The following is a 22,188-nucleotide window of genomic DNA, read 5'->3' as shown; positions in this document are numbered from 1 at the left end:
ATGAGGCTCTGGCTGTAATTCATAAATATGTTGCGCTTCATCACAAATTCCAGTCTGTGAGGGAACTCGAGCGAAGCCTGGCGCTTTTAATTGAGATACTTAACATGCATGACAAATGAGGCAACTCTACACAAGGCAGGTTCATCACACTTCATTTTTCCCCAATGGAAGGTATGGCACATATTATAGGGGATATGAAATCAGGGTCCAAATTTTGGCTTCAGAGACTTTACAAGACTCACTAGTACACTAATAAGATTTGAAGTACATTACAAGTGTGCATTCATCATTCATTCATGCATTATTATTTTTCACACGGGAAATTGTAGGGTGCCAAAGACAATTCGGGTTGCCTTAAGACAAAATAAAGCCATGGAAATGACCTACGCATATCTCCTCAAAAAGTCAAAAATCCTGAAAGCGGCTGTATATTTGGCACAGCCTATGAAGTATGACAGGATGAATGGAGGACATTAGCTTGTGGTAATGTTCAGTTTGCTTGCATCGAATGCACCATTCATCAAAGCGCCGGTTCTGTCGTTCGCACTCTCGACTTATCGACAGTTTCATATTGACAGTACAATGGGCTTTGAGCACAGCTGGAGACGCCTGGAGAGGGATTGATTGGGGGATTTATGAAGTGTTTGGGATAGAGAAGCTCTTCAGGGAAGCCTAAAGTGGACCTGTGGAGTCCATTGAAGAACCGGACTCACCGCAACGCTAATGGCATGTGTGCTTGTAGATGTCTGGTGAAAACATGACCTTAGACAGCTTGAGTCCCTCAAAAGCAGCGGCTAAATCATGTGGGATCAGCTTCTATAAACACTGCAGTAAAAATCTATGAGCCACCTAAAACCTGCAGCAGACTTTCAGGGATAGCATAGTGACAATAGAGATTCCAATAGATGAGGCTTGTGGTGATACAAGACTTTAGTGCTTTGTCATCATGGGCCTATTGTAGATGGGTATTGATCTGAAAGTATTATTATCCCAAAGGGCTGAAATGAGGAAAGAATTATTTTTCTTTTTTCTTTTACATTACAAAGATCTCTGCTGTAGGTCACCAAAACCAATTTACTCTAAAATCTGTTCACATTCATTGAATGGTGCATATGGCTCAGCTTTATTAGGTTTTGATGGCCATTTTATTATCTGAAAGGCACACATTTTAAGACTTGCGAGTAGCATGATTTAAGGACTCAGTCTGTAACAGAAATGGTGTGGGACAAGTCACATGGCAAAGTTAAATACTTAGGCTTAGGGATTTGTTCAAGCTACTAATCATAATAACTATGATGCATATTAATAGTGACGAATGTCTTTGCATCTAATCAGATACCATTAATAGTATGAATGCATTACAATTAATACAATTTCCCATCAAGGGAAACTCTATGTAAATTCTGCACTGCAAAATATTCCTACTAGATCAAACATGTTAAAGTTCTGCCCTTCATCCCATGATATTTTCCATCAAACTTCTTTCCTCCAGACAGCACACAAACAGCACACAATCGATCACCATCTGGGTTTTAAATGCCAAGATTCTCACATTCGCTAACATGGCTGGTTGGTATTTAAACAGGCTAAAACATTACAAAGGTTTTAGGACAGATCCATCCCATCGGTTTTAAGCCTTTAATAGAGTCATGTTCACTTTAACACAGTTGGGCAAACATTGATTACAGCTTTCATTCATTCAATAACAGTGAATGTAATATTAGTTAACATTTAAGAGTTGCCATTATTTTTTTTTTATGCTTCCTTGTCAATATACCATGGGAGAAATGGCAAATAGCGTGTATTAAAACAGTTAGTTTTGAGGTGTCTTGACATGTGGCACAATCAAAAGAATACGGTCTCAAGACTTTTTAAATTAATCATTCGAGGTACAAATCATGCTTTTTGTTGTGAAAAGAACTCACATAATACTATTTTATATTACTTAATAGTAATATTTTGTTCTCAGTAGTTTAGTAGCTAATTATTCAGTTTTGCAAACAACATGTCATCCAACCTTTTCCTCAGGGTTGTGTTGTGGGTTTTGTGGGCCCCATCGGTTTAATAATTCATACTTTGAAGTGTATATTTTAAGTGATGAAAGTCAAAGTGAAGTGATGTGAAGGCCAAGTATGACAACCCATACTCAGATATTGTACCACCATTCATATCTTCACCATTTTGAATAACCTTTCAGAAGTTCATCTAACAATAATGTGAAACATTAATTATTAAAAGTACAAATAAATGTAGTGATTAATATGAGGTCCTAAAAATGTATGTACTATAATTGTTTTACAAAATTAGAGAAATTATGTTTAAATTTGTTTTTAGCTTATTAAAACTAGTGTCTAGTGACTTAAGTCAAACCATCTGGTATAGCAATGTGAAAAAAGAGTTTACAAAAAATATTAAATAATTAAAATATGGATCACACATATGCTAGTAAAATATACCAAAGTATAAACAAATATAAATGAGCTAGTTTGGTTGATGTGCAGCAAATAATTGTTCAACATGAACTACATAATTGTTGGCCAAATTATTCTTGAGAGAACAACACAAGTCTCTAGAGTGGTATTTCTGCTATGCAAAAATGCATTAAACACAATACGCATCTCAAATAACCACAAAGTCACTGGTTCTCAATATCCCAGCAATGCACATAAATTATGCAGATTACTATTTTATGTATACTAGTGGTAGAGATGTATCAGAACCACATTTTGTGATAATCATTAATAGTGAGTCATTGGATCATTCGCTCAACCAATTCACTCAAAAACATTTCCCAAATTTAGGTAACAGTTTGCAAAAGTTGAAAATTGGACAGAAAATTAATAGACATGCAATGCAAAAGCAATCACAATATACTGGAAACTATATAAAAAAAAAGAAAAGAAAAAAAAAAAGAAAAGCAAAGCATGCTGTTCCTGCTGGAGGAAACAACCCACAGCTCTCATACACAGAGGGCCCTATCTTGCACCCAGCGCAATTGACTTTGTACACCGACGCATGTATCATTCCTATTTTGCATCTGCGCAAAGCGGACTTTTCCCTCCTCAGACGCACGTCGGTTAACTAAGAAATACACTTGCGCTCGCGGGGGCGGTTCAGCGCAAAGAGGAGGCGTGTTCCGGCGCAAACGGTCCTTCATGCTATTTTGCAGGTTTAGAAAACAATTGCGCCACTAACCAGGAAAAAATTGTTTAAAGTCAGTGGCGCGTTGCACATGTTATTCATATGCTATTTTAAAGGGTTAGTTAACCCAAAAATGAAAATTCTGTCAGTAATTACTCACCCTCATGTTGTTCCAACCGCGTAAGACCTTCGTTCATCTTCGGAACACAAATTAAGATATTTTTGATGAAATCTGAGAGCTGATCACTGCTCCATAGACTGCTAGGTGGCCCAAACTTGCTGGCCCAGAAAAGTTATTAAAGAGATCGTTAATATAGTCCAAGTGACTACAGTGGCTCAATCTTAAGTATATCAAGCGACGAGAATACTTTTTGTGCGCAAAAACAAACAAAAATAACGACTTTATTCCACTATTCATTTCCTTCTCTCTGGGCCTCTAGTTGGTTCACGTAGTGTTTTTGCGCTGCGCGTCACACACATGACCAGCGTCGGCCAATAGTGAGCCTACGTGGTGACGTGTAACACAGACGCGCTGCGCAAAAACACTACGAGGCCCAGAGAGAAGGAAATGAATAGTGGAATAAAGTCGTTATTTTTGTTTGTTTTTGCGCACAAAAAGTTTTCTCGTCGCTTGATATACTTAAGATTGAGCCACTGTAGTCACTTGGACTATATTAACGATCTCTTTAATAACTTTTCTGGGCCAGCAAGTTTGGGCCACCTAGCAGTCTATGGAGGAGTGATCAGCTCTCAGATTTCATCAAAAATATCTTAATTTGTGTTCCGAAGATGAACGAAGGTCTTACGCGGTTGGAACAACATGAGGGTGAGTAATTACTGACAGAATTTTCATTTTTGGGTGAACTAACCCTTTAAGGGCGCATGCTTGGCCATAATCAATGTAGCGTGTGCACAACGCGCACTTTGATTCTCTCATCTACACAGAAGCAGCAGTTTTCATTTTTGCAAATCATACATTATTATTATGATAGATAGATAGATAGATAGATAGATAGATAGATAGATAGATAGATAGATAGATAGATAGATAGATAGATAGTTTATTATAAAAGCATACATCTAACTTACACATTTACCCAAATTATCATATGCCTGTTTAACTGAAGTTAATTTGGGTGGGTTTCTCCATCCCCAATGTCCCTGACGAGAACGTCGGTCTCCACGGCTGTGAACCGCTCCTGGCACGCGCCTGGCAAATCCGCCGTTATAATAGGAATCCGCTTTAGAACAAGCTTAAAGGGAATGTGAGATATCGCTCTGATTGGTTTATTTCACGTTACGCCCAAACCACACCTATGAATAAAGAAGCTACTTCAGACCAACCCCTTTTAGATTTGCGTCGGGCGCAAGAGGCATTTATCCCGCCGGGAAAATAGCAACAGCGCCGGAGATCCGCCCACAAAGTTACTTGCGCTTTGCGCTTGACACTTGCGTTTCAGATCGTTAAAATAGGGCCCAGATTGTATATAAACATGACGGCATTGAGCACAGAGCATGAACAACCACAAAACCCAGGCAAAAAATCGGCAAGATTAAATCCAAGATCATCCATTATGAATGCGTGGATTATAAGACTGAGAAAAACATGGGAAAAAATGAATAAAACTTGCATCCAGGCCAGAAGGTGTCAGTATAAAGTCCAAGACCACCACTGACATTATTGGGAGGAATAAGAACCAGAACCCGCCTTCACTCATAGCATAGGTCTGCCCTGAGAATATAATTAGCATAATTAAGAGGGCTCATTATTCATTGGGTTGTGTGTGATGTGGCAGACATTTCCTACGCAGGTTAGTGCGCGTGCACATGAAGGGGGGTGTGGGGGTGTGGGGGGTGGATGAGAGAGAAGCATGAAGAGGGAAGTTAGCTAGAGGAGAGATGTCCTAGACAATGACTAACGTTAAAATTGTATATTCTTGAGAATTTTGATGAGAAGGAACGTGCAAAGTCCCGAATTTACATCAGAAAAGCGTTCAAAAGGTGGCGAGAACTCCGCCGGCAGAAGGGCTTCCAATCCGACATTCAGGAGGCTCTGTTTCTGCTGGACAGGGTAAATCCAGTCTGTTTTTTTCTAAATGGTTCATGACTGTTTCAGGAAGCACGGAAGGGAGGGGGAGGGGACGGGATTAGGAGGAGGGGGGGACGGGATGAGGAGGAGGGAGGGTCGAGCTAGCCTCCGTTTTGTTTGACAATACTTCGAACGTCAATAAGAAGTGACGTCACCCAACATCGCTTAGAGCAGCTATAACACAGCAAGTCGAAAGTTAGAGTTTGATGGAGCTAGGGTTGCACTTAACACTTCAAATACACACTTATTATTCGAGAGAAATGTAGTGACAGCATTGTGTGAAATAGAAGGTTAAATATGCACAAGAGAGATACAAGCTTATTACGTGTCATATACAGTATATTAATAATAATAATATTGTTTAGATTTTTTTGAATATTTGAGGTGATGATGATGATACTGTTCAGTCGAGGTCAACTTTCGGTCACATTATGGATCATCATTCTCCATGCTTTATGATCTATGATTGTCCGTGTCGGCGTTGATTATGTCCAGCTAACGTGTTCTTTAACGTTTCTTCTTCTCATCCCAAAGACTGTTGATGTTGTTTCCAAGGAATTAGCTCGCACAATATGACTGAAGTATAAGAGCTGCCGATATCTTTGTTTTGATTCGCTCTAGGATCGGCTTGTTTGTGACCTTTGACGTCCACGATATGCGCAGCATTCGCCTCCAACAACATATTTCGAAAGCATCAATTTTCCATCTGTCCCCCTTCTTGAGTGTCCAGCTTTTACATGCATATGTGGAGATCGGGAAAACAATTGCGTTGACTCAAATATTTGTTGCAGGGCTAATTTCTTTGTCTTCCAAATTTGTGTCATTCCTTGCATTGCGTTGAAACCAAGTGCAATTCTTCTGTTGATTTCCGGTCTCGATTCGCCACTGAGGACAATTTTGGATCCAAGGAAGAGGAAATCTTTTACGAATTCAATTTCATCATTGTCGATTATTATGAGAACTGTGCCGTTGCCTGTTGTTGTCATTGCCTTTGTTTTCTTGATGTTAAGGTATAGTCCCATGCGCTCGCGTTCTTCTTTGACCCTTTGGACCAGATTTTCCAAGTCCTTTTCACTTTCCACGAGTAAGGTCGTATCATCAGTATATCGAAGGTTGTTGTTGTTGTTCCTCTCACCAATTTTCACACCAGTTGGTGAATCATGAAGATTACATTCCCAGACAGCAACATAGTGTCGGCCCAGATCCGGCCCACATCTGGGCCGTGTGGAATCTACATGTTCCAGATGTGGGCCGGATCTGGGCCGACACTATGTTGCTGTCTGTTTCGCCTCGTGATTGTTTCAGCGTACAAACTGAACAGGGTAGAAAACCTTTAAAATCCTAAGTCTCAAGCTCAGTAGTAGAGCTCCAGGTTTAAAGACGTTGATGTTTCTCATTTTGAAACAGTATGTTTGAGTCGGGCAAAAATAGCTAATAGACTTGCATTCATTCAGTAACCGACCATTATCCATAATTTTTCTTGCTTGGTTTTGCTTCAACAATTCACAGATTGTTACCCTGGAGTGGTATTATAGGACTATTACGGTGAAATATTAATTGAAATGCTGCTTGTTCATCACTATGTTTTTGTTATATCAAATACTGTCTTTTTTTTTTGTGTGTGTGTATTTAGAGTAAATATATAATCTAGTTGAATGGTTTCACTTTAATTGATATTCATTGATTTTAAAAAATAAATAAATATATATATATATATTTTACTTCTTTGAAAAAAAATTAAACATTTGTATCATCTGACTCCCCCTTCCGTTAACAACCTGTAGTGTAGCTGACTACTTGTTTAAAGTAGGGGAGAGCGGGGCACAAAGTAACGCTTTTTGACTTTCTCAGTTTGTGTAAATCTACTTATGGTTCAGAGTATTTATTTTTTCCCACATTACTTTCCCACATGTCTAGTACAATTATGTGTTTTTGTTTTATTAATACAGTATATACTTTTTTCTTGATATACCCCGAAAGAATGGAAGTGAAATGTGACAACATGCCCCATAGGTGGGGTACATTGTAACATGTGTGGGGGCACATTGTAACATAACATATGACAGCTTAAAATGTTATCTGATCTAATAAAAAAAAATATACAAAACAAACTAAAATATTTTCTAAATAAAATACAATTAAAAAAAAATTTCATATAAAATAATGGCAATTTTTAATAATTAAATATAAACTCATTTTTGAGTTTTGACTACGAACACATGAAAACACAGCTATACAACATAGTTCAAAACAAATAAATAATTAGTAATTTTTGAACATTGACTCTCAGTCTTTATTCACCTTTTTCTCACGTTTTCTCAATAAAATTAATAAAAGTATAGAATATAATAGCATATTTCTAATAGGGGCACATTGTAACGCAGTGTTACAACATGCCCCCGCCTGCACAAATGGGATTTAAACCCTGCTAGTGTCTTCTGCTAGTTAGCGAAGCATTAAAGAACTATCTCAACAGTTAAATAACATCTTGGAGATTAAAATAATATCAGATTTGTCTTATTTTAAATAAACACAAAAAATAGAGATGAAAAATTAACTTAAGTAAGAAATTTACTTTTGCTATGGTTTAATAAATGTCTATGGATATCTTCCAAAAAAAAAAAACATTTTGGCGGATTTTTTTTTTCTATATAGTGTTGATATGGCAACTAGTAAATACACAAAGTTTCGTCATCCAAGCATGTGCGGAAGTATTTAAAACAAGCGTGTTACAACTAGCCCCGCGTTAGGTTGTGCCCCGCGCTCCCCTATATCTTGACTGTATTTAGCCCTATTCGGACGGGACTAGTTTAACATGGATGAGAGGTGGGGTAAAGTAATTATTACCAGAGCTTCTCTGTGATTTTAGTCCCGTCCGAATGTGCATCTCAGTGATCATTACAGACAATGTCAATTGACTTTTACCTTCAGTAAAAAGGTCTGGAAAAATGACCTCAGGTAATACTGATCCCGTGCGAATAGACCCACTGTAAATATGTATGTGAATATTTTGTCATTTGTCATTTTTTTAAGTATGGAGATGCTTGAAAAAGCATCAGTTGCGTTCTAGACGCTGGGACGAGTCTGTGGCAAAACTCAAGTGTTTTACACACACCATTCAGATCAGAAAGAAGATCGACAGCACTTGTTAGAGGCACGAAACATCTTGTAGCGTTAGGTAAGTGCCTATTACCAACATAATCCAATCTGAAGTTAATTAATACATCGTTCGACCGGACATAACTGTTATATATATATATATATATATATATATATATATATATATATATATATATATATATAGGTTATATGTGTTTGCGCACGTGATATCAGAGTAATACACACATGACGACAGGAGTGACGGCGGTGTGTAAATCGAGTTACTCTCCCACTTCTGCTGGTTTTACTGAGATATCTTATCCCGTGCGAATCGGCCATTTATATTACAGACGTCCTGTGGTAAAATTACATTACTCCATCTACCCTTGTGAAGTTAATCCCGTGCGAATAGTGCTTTTGAACTACTTTAAGTCACAAGCAGCTTGCATCTTCCTCTTCTGAAGGGGACACAGCTGTGTCTCCTAAAGCTTCCAGCATTTCTTTTAATTCTTGAAGGTGGAGTTTATTTGCACGGGCTTGTATGACCTCTCCTCCAGCTGACAGCTGTATTAACCGAGTAACATAAAGGAGATTAGGAGTGTTTACTTTCCCAAGCGCTGAGACGCGTAACTCTATCCGGAGCGGAGCATCAGAAAACAGGAGCGATCACTCCTGCGGCAGAGCGAGGCTCATATACATTCAGCTGGAGCCCACATTAATGCAATCACAGGTCACTGTCCCCACTTCCCGAAGGGCAAAGACATGACCACCTTATTCTGGGATGAAACTGAAATGTTAATGAATGCTATTCATCATCAGAGCTCAGAAATGATCTGAGAGCATGAGGGGTTTTCCGAGAAAGGAATATAATCCCACTAATAAAGTACAACTATGGTGTTAGATTAGACAACATTCACACTGCTTTACTTCTTTGGCACATGAAACAGTAATGTGTCCAAACTACGTAAATTTTCTTTAATGTACTTGCAACCGAGAACATAATTCCCTCTCTGGCAGGCTTTTAAGAACTAATTTACTATCGAATGAAAAAAATAACGAAAAAAAAAAAAATCATTAATCATAACATGTCAGAATAGCTTTCATAAAGCCTGCTAATGATCTGTGGTTTCACACTTTTAGACCAAAGCATCATGACCATTCAGTGGTCCCTCGTAATTTTTAAATGCAACCTTTTTATATATAAGATGTATGATTATTGTAGGTCAAGAAAAGCCTGGAAATCCAGACCCAAATCTGAAAGATTAATGGTCTGGCATCGACTAATGAAACTCGGCCAGCTCGAGGGGCGGCACCAAGCATGCATTCAAAAATCTCACTGCACGCAATTGGATAACACTACGACCAATCACAACAATACACGGGCTGACGTATCCAGAGCCCCATACGCTTAGCTACCAGCGGAGATAACTGGTAGATTAGACTCTTGCCGTATCCGGTCGGCAAAAAAGCCAAGTCTAACTCGTTCATTGTAGCGGCCAAAGCCGTTTCAAACAACTGGTGTTCATCCATAGCCATCTTGCGATGTTTACTAATGACTTCGACGTCACAGCGCTGTCGTCATCTTGCCTCTGGCCCGCCTATATCAGATAACCCGATGTGATTGGTGCAGCTCGGCTACAAGGGCTTAGTTAATGAGCATCATTACTTATATATATATATATATATATATATATATATATATATATATATATATATATATATATATATATATATATATTATTATATTATTTTTTAACTCAACTCAGCTTTTATTTATAAAGCACTTTCAAAATGGCCCAAAGTGCTGTACATAAATAGCATACAATTCTAGAATTTAAACTTTTTTTAAATTATATTATTTCTGTAATAACTATTCCTTTTAATAGTGTGATAAAGTGTACTTTTCCACAAGGGTCATCTGACTTGAAACTAACAACTAACAAACTATCTAAGTCAGGCGTCCTTTTTTGATACCTCGAAAATGCATGGTCATCACTGGCTGTCAAGTTCTGCTGCAATTTTGCTTGGTTTATTATTATCATTATATAAAAAAAATAAAAAAAATAATCTTAGTTGGACATTTTAACACCGATCACCTTTTAAGCTTTTAAACTAAAGCTGTATCTCCAGGACTGCCACTGATGCCTACTAACACACACACACACACACACACACACACACACACACACACACACACACACACACACACACACACACACACACACACACACACACACACACACACACACACACACACACACACACACACACACACACACACACACACACACACATATACACACACATATATAATCATATGTGCATGATGCCGCTGCTCTTAGTCTGTACCGGACCCGTATCAGAGCATGTGCTGCTGACACCATAAGAACACCTTGGCATATGTTGTGTTTGCAATAATGGCAAAAACAGCTTGGTTGTGAAAAAAAAGAAAGATTAAGTAATACTGTAAATAGCTTGTTTCCCTGAGGACATTTCAGCCACCAGCATCTGTGGAGCGATCAGAAATAAAGAGGCAAGAGGAGTGTCATATAAAGGGCTTTGATAAGTCTATTAATAACTAAGTCTGAAACAATCCAAAGGATATTTTTCTCATTTTTTTTTTTTTTTTGCATTGCATTGCATTGCAATAAAATATAGAAGCAAAGTTGTTACATAAAAAAAGAAATTTAAAAAAAGGTCCCAATAAAAAGAAAGCTGAAAGCTGTAGTAAGGAATTACAGCCCTTTTAAGTTTATTGCAAAATATGCATATATACGCACTTTTTTTTTTTTTGGAAAGTATAGGGAGACCGTCTTGATTACATCATCCGCAGCGCTTCATGGCAGTGGGTGGAGCTAAAGAGCTCTTGGTGCATTTAGCTTGATTAGACACTCTGAGCAACAAATAGCATTGATTAACCACATCATGGCTCACAGTTGGGGGTCTTTTAATGTTTAATAAATTATCGTTAAAAATCAATTTAGAGGTAATGAAAGGAGATTTTACTTCCAGAACCCGACTGTTGCGCTCTATTGGTTGCAAGGGTGTTGCTAGGTAGTTGTAAAGTGGTTGTTAAGGTGTTCTGGGTGATTGATGGGTGGTTGTGAGAATTGTGAGCCGAGTATCTCTACAGTATAAGTCCTGTAGGTACAAAGAAAGTTGTTCCATTTGGTGAAATTGTAGCTGATTACTTAGTTACTAATATGTGTGTGTGTATATGTATATGTATATATGTATGTATATATATATATATATATATATATATATATATATATATATATATGCTAACTCTGAATCAACATGCACCAATGCTACCATTTTCTATGTCATAATCATTTGTTATGTGTGTATATATATATATAATCATTTGTTATGTTGTGAAGAGTTTTAGCCAATCATACCACAGTCCATTTGCATACAGAAGTCTTAAAGATACAGTAAGAGTCAGAGATGGGTGTCAGTGTTATTATTGCTCACTAAAACTATATACAGTATAAATATATAGACTCAGCAAAAATGTCTCCAATTAGAGATTTTGGCCAAATTAATATGCTGGCTGGGTCAGGGTCATATTATTAATTATCCTCCTTAATAAACATTGTCATATAAAACGATCCAGACGAGGCTAAATGATGTACAGTCAGCCCTCGGTTACAGCAGCAGAGCATTTCTGTCTTCTTCTACTGTATCCATTGCTCAGTGTATACTGTACACACACAGGTGGTGTGATTAACTCACCGCACTTCCCCAGGGTCTTCTGTCACCAACACATCTGTCTTACAGCTGGCGATGGGGTTGATGGACAGCTCCACCGGAGGAACCACGAAGCTCTTGCTGACTGGCAGCCAAAGGCCTTGACCCAGACTGTAGGACGACCTGCAGCGAGAGGGACATCCACACAGAGAGTGTAACGCGTCAGGTGAATCTCAATGACTGGAAGAAAAACTAAAATGAGCTGCTTATTACAAGAAACCCACACTGACCCTGGGAGGAGAAGATCTGGTCTTCACGACATGCACACATAAAGACCATCAAACCAGAGAGTAGTTGTGTGATAATGACATATGCAAAGGTGTTTAATAAAAACCAATAATAACTTAAAAAATATACAGTATACATGACAAGTCTGTAGAAATGGGTCACATAATGGAAAATAGGAAGACTTCAGTGTAGTCATACTCTTAATTTCACAACCCACAACATATAAAAGAGCTTTGTGAAGAGTTTTAGCCAATCATACCACAATTAATTTGCATACAGACACCTTAAAGATACAGTAAGAGTCAGAGATGGGTATCGGTGTTATTATTGCTCACTAAAAGTATTAATAATCCATTTAGCTAATATAAAGCTTGAAATAAAGCTGAAATTAAATATTAATTAATATAATGAATATAATCAATTAAATTACATTGAAAATTTACTAAAAAATGTTATTGTTGCTTAGACAACTAACTGAAATAAAATATATTGAATTTTAATAACTAAAAAAATACTAAAATTAAATTAAAATAAAATATAAAAACTTAAACTAAAATTAAGTCAGTAAACAGAAAATACTTACAAAATAAAAGCAATTATTTACCATTATTTAATCACCCCAAGTGTAGTTCCAAAACACACACACTCACTCAATCAATCAATCAATCAATCAATCAATCAATCAATCAATCAATCAATCAATCAATCAATCAATCAATCAATCAATCAATCAAGATTGCAGATTAGATTAGAATGGCATTGGGGTGAATCAACATGACCATATTCTCAATTTAGGGAATGTGTGACAAACACAGTATATTATATGGCTGACTTATTATTAATAAATTCATCATTCGTTTATCAGCAACATCATTATGTTGTCAAGGCAACCGAAGAGCAAAAAAAAAAAAAAAAATCAAGCTTATTCAATATTAATTTAACCAATGAATCCATATTCTGGGAATCCAATTTGTATGATAACAGGCACCCTTATTATCATATATCATGGCGATCAGATCCGAGGGCTCCACCGCAGTCTGAGCTCCACCGGCTCCTGACCTTGAGTATAGACAGGCACATCTGAATTACTCGGGATCAATGCATACTTCCACTCATAAATAAGACAGCGATCGCCCAGGCCTTGCTCCAGCCCATCAGTTGACACTTCAGAGGCCATCGATTGCTTTCCTCAGTCCACTATCAGTCAGCCGCTGCCAGCTCAACTAAATGGCTTGAGTCGTCCGCTGGTTAAGACTGATGACAGCTTGGGTGAGGAAGGAGAGAGTGAATGGATGATATAAATTTCATTTATTTTCACCTTCGCGTTTAGACCTAAAGAGAAAAGCTCAGGCTTCTAGCCTGACAATAATTGAATTTGTTTTAGTGTTTAATTAAGAGGCAGTTTAATAGTGGGAAGTAAAGTGAGATTATGCAATTGACCAGCATAAAGCACACATTTGTTTCAGACAAAATGGCTGAAATCACTATTTTCAGGTATTAGACAATTAGGGAAATAATAGTTTGTATTTCAAATAACCATATTTTGGATAATCATAATTGCTCAGAAACCATAAACAACTAAACTATGCATATTTCTCATCTTTTGGGACGCATCTCTTCTTACGTGTAAATAACTGGAAATATGTGACTGCATATATTTCATGCATATTTTATATGTCATTCATATCACTGCAGTTTCCAGCTGAAATGAGCACTAGTGGCTGAAGCACACCTAATTCTTTTGTTCCTTTTCACACAAATTAGGATTATAGGGAGAGATTATTGATTAATAAAGACTTATTTTTTTCACAGTTTCTTGCACAATGCTATGTTATGATCTCAACACACTTTTGCCATAGTGCATGATTTGTAAACTAGTATATTTTGATGTTTGCATCACATACGCAGCTCCATATGTGTGTCTTTTCTGCTGTAGTAAACTCGCTCTGAAGCTCACCTGATCCAGCACTGCACTCGTGATGTGAAGCTCTCGGGAAACACGAGTCACGATAAAAGAGCTCAAAGACTTGTAGAAGCAAGTTAAAGGAACACGCCGACTTTTTGGGACAGCTTATTCACCGTATCCCCCAGAGTTAGATAAGTTCATACATACCCTTCTCATCTCCGTGCTTATGGGGAGCAGTATGCTAGCTGGAGCCATTCACCTCCAGTCTTTGTGCTAAGCTAGGCTAGCGGTGGGTGCGTCAGACAGACTTACGGCATGCACGGAGATGAGAAGGGTATGTATGGACTTATCTGACTCTGGGGGATACGGTGAATAAGCTAAAGTCCCAAAGAGTCGGCGTGTTCATTTAACATGGCATGGTAGCTTTATCAAATGTGTTTTAATTTCCTGTTGGCTTTTGTTAACACTATGCGTTAGGTTTAGGGTCGGGTTTAGTGAAGGTGCTGCTTTATTTTCAAACTCAATACAGCATTAATCTTTTAATCTTTTCACTATGAAACTTTCATGAAATAGCATTTTGCAAAAATATACCTTTTTTTTTGTGTAATAAATCTGCATCTGCAATCAAAATTTGCAAAAAAATTACGAAACCACTTATAGTGCCTTCTGTGGATGTGTCTCTTGAGAAGGACAGCAAAATAAACCCGGAGCAAAGCATTTCAGGTTTTACAGAAATATAGACCGCCACATATTTCCACTGAAATCAACACGCATCATTCGGATGGCAGTCGAGCTCGCTGTAATGCATGTGACGAGTTACATCAGATCTTTTATGGGCGGAAGCTTTTCAGACTCTCACGCCCGCAGGACAGAAACATTGAGAAATCTAAAGTGACGTGCTGCGGATTGTGACCCGTCCTCGTTTCCTTTCTATCGCCACCATTCTCTCAAACACATGAAAAATAAATACAGAGAGCCGTGAACCTCCAGAGTGACCCTGCTTTAGAGGCCCAGAGCTCCAGCAAAACTCACTCCTCTTTCAGGTGGAACATGCCTAGGGCAAATCCTATCAGGAAAGCCACAGTGAAGCCCTCAGGCGCTGTGTGAAGTCCTGTGTTCAGCGTGAAGAGGGGTGATGCCCTGCCCGGGCCGGGACGCCCCAGGGACTGTCATGTTCAGCATGGGACCTTCCTTCAGAGGACAGATCTGGTTTTGCTGTCGTGCTTACCTGAAAATCTTCTCTGGAGCCTGTTCCCCTGTGACCAGGTCATAGCCTCTCTCCAGGTTTGAGTACGGCCATGGACTGTGGGTGGAACACACACACACACACACACACACACACACACACACACACACACACACACACAGAAATACTTAAAATGCAATACGTGATTTATCTGACAAATATGAAAAGTAGGGATGCACCGATATGAAAATTTGGCTGATACCGATAACCGATAATTCTTTATATTTGACATCCGATAACCGATATATGAGCCGATAAATCTAAATCCAAGTTTTTATATGATTTTTGAGAGCCTGATTACAAAAACAAAAGTCTCACCATTAAAAGCCATGTCCCAAACACACAATTATAATGTTCTCATAATTTTATGTAGCCGATATGACAGACTTGTGCTGTGCATGTTGCACTTGACTATATTTTCCTTTTTTGAAGTGATTCCTATCATATTCCAATTATATTTCAAGCAATTCAAAATCATCATGTTGAACAGTGCACATCTGAAGAGTCTCAGCTAAAGGAAATAATACATTATTTATCGGCGTTTATATATCGGGCAAATTTTTGATTGGGCCAATAATGATAACATTAAAAATGAACATTTATCGTCCGATTCCGATATGGTGGCCGATATATCGTGCATCCCTAATGTAAAGCATAAATAGCAATAATAATTAAGTATGGCGGGGGTGTCCAATCCTGCTCCCGGCGCTCCAAGATTCTAGTTTAGCTCCAAGTCTAATTTAAACACATATGGACCAACTAATCAAGATTATTGAGCTCTGCATGACCTTGGCTCTCCAGAAGCAGACTGGATCCCTCTGAACTAGGGTTTTACATTTTCTGAAGGGCCATAAATTGTGCTAATATGATGCTATGATGATAACTGTGATGTTTGACTGTAAACAGTTGTTGCATCCCAAATTCTGCACTATATTATGCACTTATACTCTATGTACTTATGCACTCATCCATGTAGTGTATGAATTTTATAAGGTTATTTTGTCATTCACCGATGCTCCCCCTCCGCTGCGTAATTAAAGCTGTGACAGTTGAGCGCATGAAGTGTCCAACAATCCACACTTCGCTTTTTCCGTTAATTAAGTGCATCATTCAGGTATTTAAAGTGCACTTTTTTCTATGTGGATTTACTAACAGCTTGCAAAACCCTCTTTTGGAGGTAAAAAAATACTGTCAGGATTTACTAAAGACACGCAGTGAAACATTAGCGCTGAAAAGGCGTGGGCACAGTTATTTTTGCAGAAGATCTTATTGCATATGCATTTGTATGAGTTTCCCTTTCAGGCGCAAACTTTATGGGAGGAGACACTCATATGAATCACGCAAGGTGATTTGCTAAGGTTTGCGCTCGTCAATGCACTAGTGTTTGCACCATTATTTACCACCCAAAAAAAGCCCATCTTAAACCAGGCGCTACCTGGTAGATTGTGTTGGTCATTATGGAAATGATCTGTCTGTGTTCTTTAATCTGTTTGTCTTCAGTAGATAACGCACAGAACTTTACACTCCCATCGGCAGTATTTTGGAACTGTGCTCTCACGCTAATTTGCCCTGTTTATTAAATCTGTCCCTTTTTATGCTACAAAAAAATATCATACAATATTGCATAAGTATGCAAAATGGGACGTGTAATATTCTAGTCTTTCCTTTAATGCAAGTCTTTGGGATTTTTCACCTGTAGCAATAGCGATGCTAATAAATCACCCTGACATGTGCATGTGATTGCACTAAGGTTTAGCTTTATCTTCCCATGTTGTCATGTTGAAGTGTGACTCTGCCCCATGTTTTGGAAATCTCAGTCTGGGAGGAAAGTTCTGCCGAGGTTTTATTAGAGCAGCTGTTTGCTTGAGCGAGTTCATTAACATGCGCCGCGAGAGTCAGGAAGAGGAGTTACTGCACTTGGCATGAGGTGAGGTGATGAATCGTATCTCTCTGTGTTGCAGTCTTTCTCTTCCCCCTCCTCATCTCCCTGCTGTCCTGGCTTTAGTTGGCCCTGTTTGTGAGGCGTTGACAGAGTGGTTTGAGCGCTCACCCTTCATTGCGGCCCCAATCAGTGCGAACGCAGAGATGCTGATGCTCGGGGTCAGGAGCGTAACCTTCCAGACAGCTGCATTCCCCTGCAGAGAGCACAACACAGTGACGGATTATCTTCATTTATCCCTCAACACACGTGCATTCGCTCCAGACAAAAGGTTTTTAAAGTACAGTTTGTGCTGGGAACGGTGACATGTGGGAGCTGGTTCAGTCTCCGACACCTTCACTATCAGATCACTCTTATCTTGAAAGGCATCACAGAAGTACTCAGCTCTCCAAAGGTGATGCTATGAGCTGAGGATACGGGAATGATACGGATACTCCGGGACTCTAGGGGGATTGTAACGTCAATCTCACGGAAATATGTTCACCTTCCACCCCGAAATCAAAAGGTTTTTTTAGGACTGTTTTAAAAATTGTATGACAATTACACTGTGTCCTAACCATACACAATGCGATAAGATAGGGGTGGTAGTGGCGCAATGGATAAGACACATGCCTTTGGTGTGAGAGACCCGGGTTCGAATCCACTGTGAGACACCAATGTGTCCCTGAGCAAGACACTTAACCCCTAGTTGCTCCAGAGGCGTGCGACCTCTGACATATATAGCAATTGTAAGTCGCTTTGGATAAAAGCGTCAGCTAAATGAATAAATGTAAATGTAAATGTAAGATTCCAGCGACAAATCATTTGTCTGTCCACACTAGACACTGCTACACTAGACACTGCTACGCCACACTACACTAAAAATCAATCAAAACCCACAGCCAATCAGAACAGTGTATGGGCGGAGTCAGCCAATCAGAACAGTGTGTGGGCGGAGTCAGCCAATCAGAACCACACGTGGGCGGAGTCAGCCAATCAGAACAGCGTGTGGGCGGAGTCTCACAGTGAGTGCACGGCACCAGAGAGTAATCTTGACGCCACTCCCAAGAAAATGGATAAGTGCTACATAATCAAATTCACTACTATTACACCATTTAAACATTATTCAAATACATAGTCTACTGAGTTACTAAAACAATCTTTGTCAAATAATACACTTGTTTGTTCACAGTTTGAACGTTCTTGTTTCCATTTGTTTAATTTCAAGATCTGAGGTGAATTATCCATTGTTGCTTTTACAGCCACAAAGCTGGAGCACTGAATGATATTCAGAGTCACATGACACGCTTTTAACATTAAATAAAGCACATAAACAGTCCCTGAGATTATCATTGTCACACTTTGTGTTTGTTGTTCCAGCGCGACGTCACAGAAAAATAGAAACCGTTTCTAAAATAGAATTGTGGCGTGTCGCCGTCGCGGCTGGTTAGGACACACACTCTGATTTACATGGAAAATACCTTTTATCGCGTGTCACGTGTAGTTAGGACACAGTGTTAGGAGATTATAATTATATTGTTATAATGAATCAAAATTGACAAACAATTATACAGGTTTAGAGTGAAATAAGAGTACAGAAGCTTGTTTCCACAAAATTAAAAGTAATAACAATAATAAAATGAAAAAAAAAGGCATTTGTGTGTGTGTATGTGTGTGTGTAGAACATTATCGAGTATTGTGAAGCCTATAACATACATTATGTATTATGTACAACATAATCAAGTATTACACTTGGATAATTTTATTTAGTTTCCCCTAATCAATTAAACTAATTAATGGATATATTTAAACCACATTTAAAAAATACGGTACACATGTAGTGATGAAAAATACAGAACCACCGAAGAGAAGACTATCTGGACTAACTACAAACTAAGGAAACACCTTTGCGATAAAATGTTTGAATATACCAATATTCCAATGTCATTGAAATATTCCAATGTATTTACTTTTTAATGCTATTTTAGTATTAAAATGCTTTGTGGCGAGTGACACCCCTATTTTTTGTGTGTGCATTTGGAGCAACTTTTGGCCTTAAGATTGTTTGTGAATATGGCCCGTTTTTTTTTTTTTTTTGTTCATGATTTATTTATTTATTGCAATCGTGAGTTTACACAATTCTGATGAAAAGAAGCCAGAATTGGGAGATGTAAAATATGAAATCTGAGAAATAGTCAGAATTGTGATATCAAAAAGATCTCAATTATCTTACTAATGAGAATGAGTAAATGATGACAACTATTTTAGGGAGATTCTAATTTAATACATAATGTGAAAATACTTCATATGAGTTGTTTTTATCAATTATTTTGAATTGTTGCTTTTTGAAAGATTACAGAAATATTTTGTCTAATATCATATTATTTCATCACGTCTAATCGCAAATTAATTTCAACAATGGCTAAATTAATCTCACAAGGCCTTAGTCATTCATTAATATTAATCAGGAGAAACTTTAATATTCAAACTCATTGCTTTCTTTTCTGCTTCATTCATGTGGAATCAGGATACTTTCTGAAGTTGCCTAGAGTTTATAAACTCATGATTCATAAAACAAAACAAACACAAATATAAACCTTTCAATTGATCAATTAAAACATACTCTTTAATTAACATTCTAAACACACACTCTTCAAATTAAAATAAAGGTCAAATCTGAAAATCAATCAGATAAGATACAATACTTCACACTTGAATATGAAGGATAATTTTAATACCAGCTCTGGCTGGAGGGGAAACGAAACAATGAGAAAAGTCATTTTACAAACCGCACAGACAGACATTCATATTTCATGAGCTGGAGCTGTGAATATTAGAAATAATATGCACCCATCTGTACTCCTACCATGATGGTGATATTCATCCCATTTCAAGGCTCCCATTTCACGGCTTATTTTTCAGAAAACAAACACATTTGGGCACATCTATTTCACTGGCACAAACACAGTGAGTGAAGGAGATGAACTGGGCAACGGCTGCCAACCGTAACCGTAACTGTAACCGTAACCGTAACCGTAACCGTAACTAACATACAGTAATGACCAACAGACATAATCTATTGCAATTTATTACACAGCTCTCAGGAATACCAGAATCAGTCGTGGCATTCAGTGTTTCATTGTATCATTTTGCCAACATTACGGGAATGTTACTTTTGAATGTTCTGAAACAAGTAGCTACATTTAAAAATAAAAATAAAATAGATATTAAGAATATCCATATCCCCCAACAGTTTAAAGTTTGATGGCCAACTTTTTAAAAATACATAACATATCAGTGATAAATTGCATCTACGTCCAAAACAACAGGGAAAAACTATTTTAAAGGATAACTCTCGCCAAAATGCAACCTAGGGTCTTTTTGTTAATCTACGGCATTCTGACAGTCAAAAATAGTCGATCTCCGAATGCAACGTAACAGGGAGGAGAGTAAAGATGGAAAGCTCCTAAAGCTTAGTTCCATATAAATTCACAGATAATGTGTTTTGTCGTTAGTGAAAATCAATATTGACCTTGTATTTGAAAAAGGATCCTCATATAAGAAGCAATACTAAAATTCAGAGTCAGTTCATTCACATTCGGAGATCGACTATTTTTGACTGTCAGAATGCCGGCGGACACACAGCTACAGTGAGTTGATCAAAATCTTTCTTTTTAGTAAACTCTGTGTACACACACAATGTTCTCAATGCTGGAGTTCATGTGTAGAGCCTCTGGTGAGACTTCCAGCAAAGTTTCATGTTGTGTCGAGCCTTCTTAGTGTTTTAAAAATAGCCATTTTTGATGCTATCATAGTCGAGCCCCAAGCACTCCCATTCACAAGGCAATTTGACCGAAAACGAAAATACGGTCAAGCTTAAAAGTGGCGTTTCCAATCTAATTATGCTTTTAAACGAAAGTTTGCCTCGGGTAGATTAACAAAAAGACCCTAGGTTGCATTTTGGCGAGAGTTACCCTTTAAGTATTTTCAGTATAGACACATCGCCATTATATATAAAAAAGTAGATTTAAAATCAGTTGTGAACAGAGCAATATTAGGATGCTCCGATCAGGATTTTTGCAGCCGATATACAGACTACCAAACACTGTCCGATTGGTCTCCACACATCACCCCATACACCACATCCGAGATCCAGTTTCCATTGGTTGGACTTCCAAATTACGTTGAAAACACTGTGTCATGATCGCGACACGATTGGATCCCAGAAGTCAATCGAGGATTTCCTCAAGATCTCCGCATGTGTTTGGGCTCGTTTGAATCGAGACAGCCTGCTCTACATAAAGATGTGCAATATACTATGGTTTACGAGTGTTTTGCAAAGTTACAAAGCAGAACGTGGCACAAAATCCTCATCTGTATACTATTTACATGCACACCGGTGGCAACTTTTAACAGTTTTACATCATCAAATTGCAATGAAATTGCGGTTCGTGAGATCTGCCAAATTTTGATCGAGTTGAGGACTGTGTCCGGAAGTTTAAAAATGCTCATTCCACGGCAGAAAGGCATCAAGGCACGTACAAATCCAGTGTTAGCTTCACTTCCCGTCTCCTGAGATTTTTTAGATAACATAGATATATCCTGCCTTTGATATCCCACAATCCTGTGCTTTCCAGTTGGGCAAAAAAATAAAGATGTCATCTGAAAGTTGTGGTTGGTGGTCAGTTTGTGTGTAAATGTACATTTTTAAACAATGTTTTACACTTTTAATGTCATTTCAAGTGAGAAATTTTGTAGTATTTAAATATTTGCCTAGTTCTCATCAAAGCTGGCTCTATTTTGTGCTG

At 38.0% G+C, this 22,188-nt stretch overlaps 1 protein-coding gene across 2 annotated transcripts in view; it reads right to left on the bottom strand.

Moving 5' to 3' along the window:
• The window catches only part of astn2 (astrotactin 2), a 481,074-nt gene that overhangs the window by 193,935 nt on the left and 264,951 nt on the right, over positions 1 to 22,188 (bottom strand). The window contains exons 1-4 of one of the 2 annotated variants that reach the window (XM_082170501.1): positions 20,247 to 20,366; positions 17,513 to 17,597; positions 15,445 to 15,519; positions 12,068 to 12,205 (exon numbers count right to left, since the gene is read on the bottom strand). In XM_082170501.1, the coding sequence (XP_082026627.1) occupies positions 12,068 to 12,205; positions 15,445 to 15,519; positions 17,513 to 17,597; positions 20,247 to 20,283 (335 nt within the window). In that variant the 5' untranslated portion in view covers positions 20,284 to 20,366. Of the gene's footprint in view, positions 1 to 12,067; positions 12,206 to 15,444; positions 15,520 to 17,512; positions 17,598 to 20,246; positions 20,367 to 22,188 lie in introns of those variants that run through there. The other variant, XM_082170500.1, reaches the window with a different exon arrangement.

This window comes from Leuciscus leuciscus (genome assembly GCF_965113295.1).
Source record: "Leuciscus leuciscus genome assembly, chromosome: 5".
In the NCBI taxonomy this organism is placed as follows: Eukaryota; Metazoa; Chordata; class Actinopteri; order Cypriniformes; family Leuciscidae; genus Leuciscus; species Leuciscus leuciscus.
This window is presented reverse-complemented; position numbering and strand designations above follow the sequence as displayed.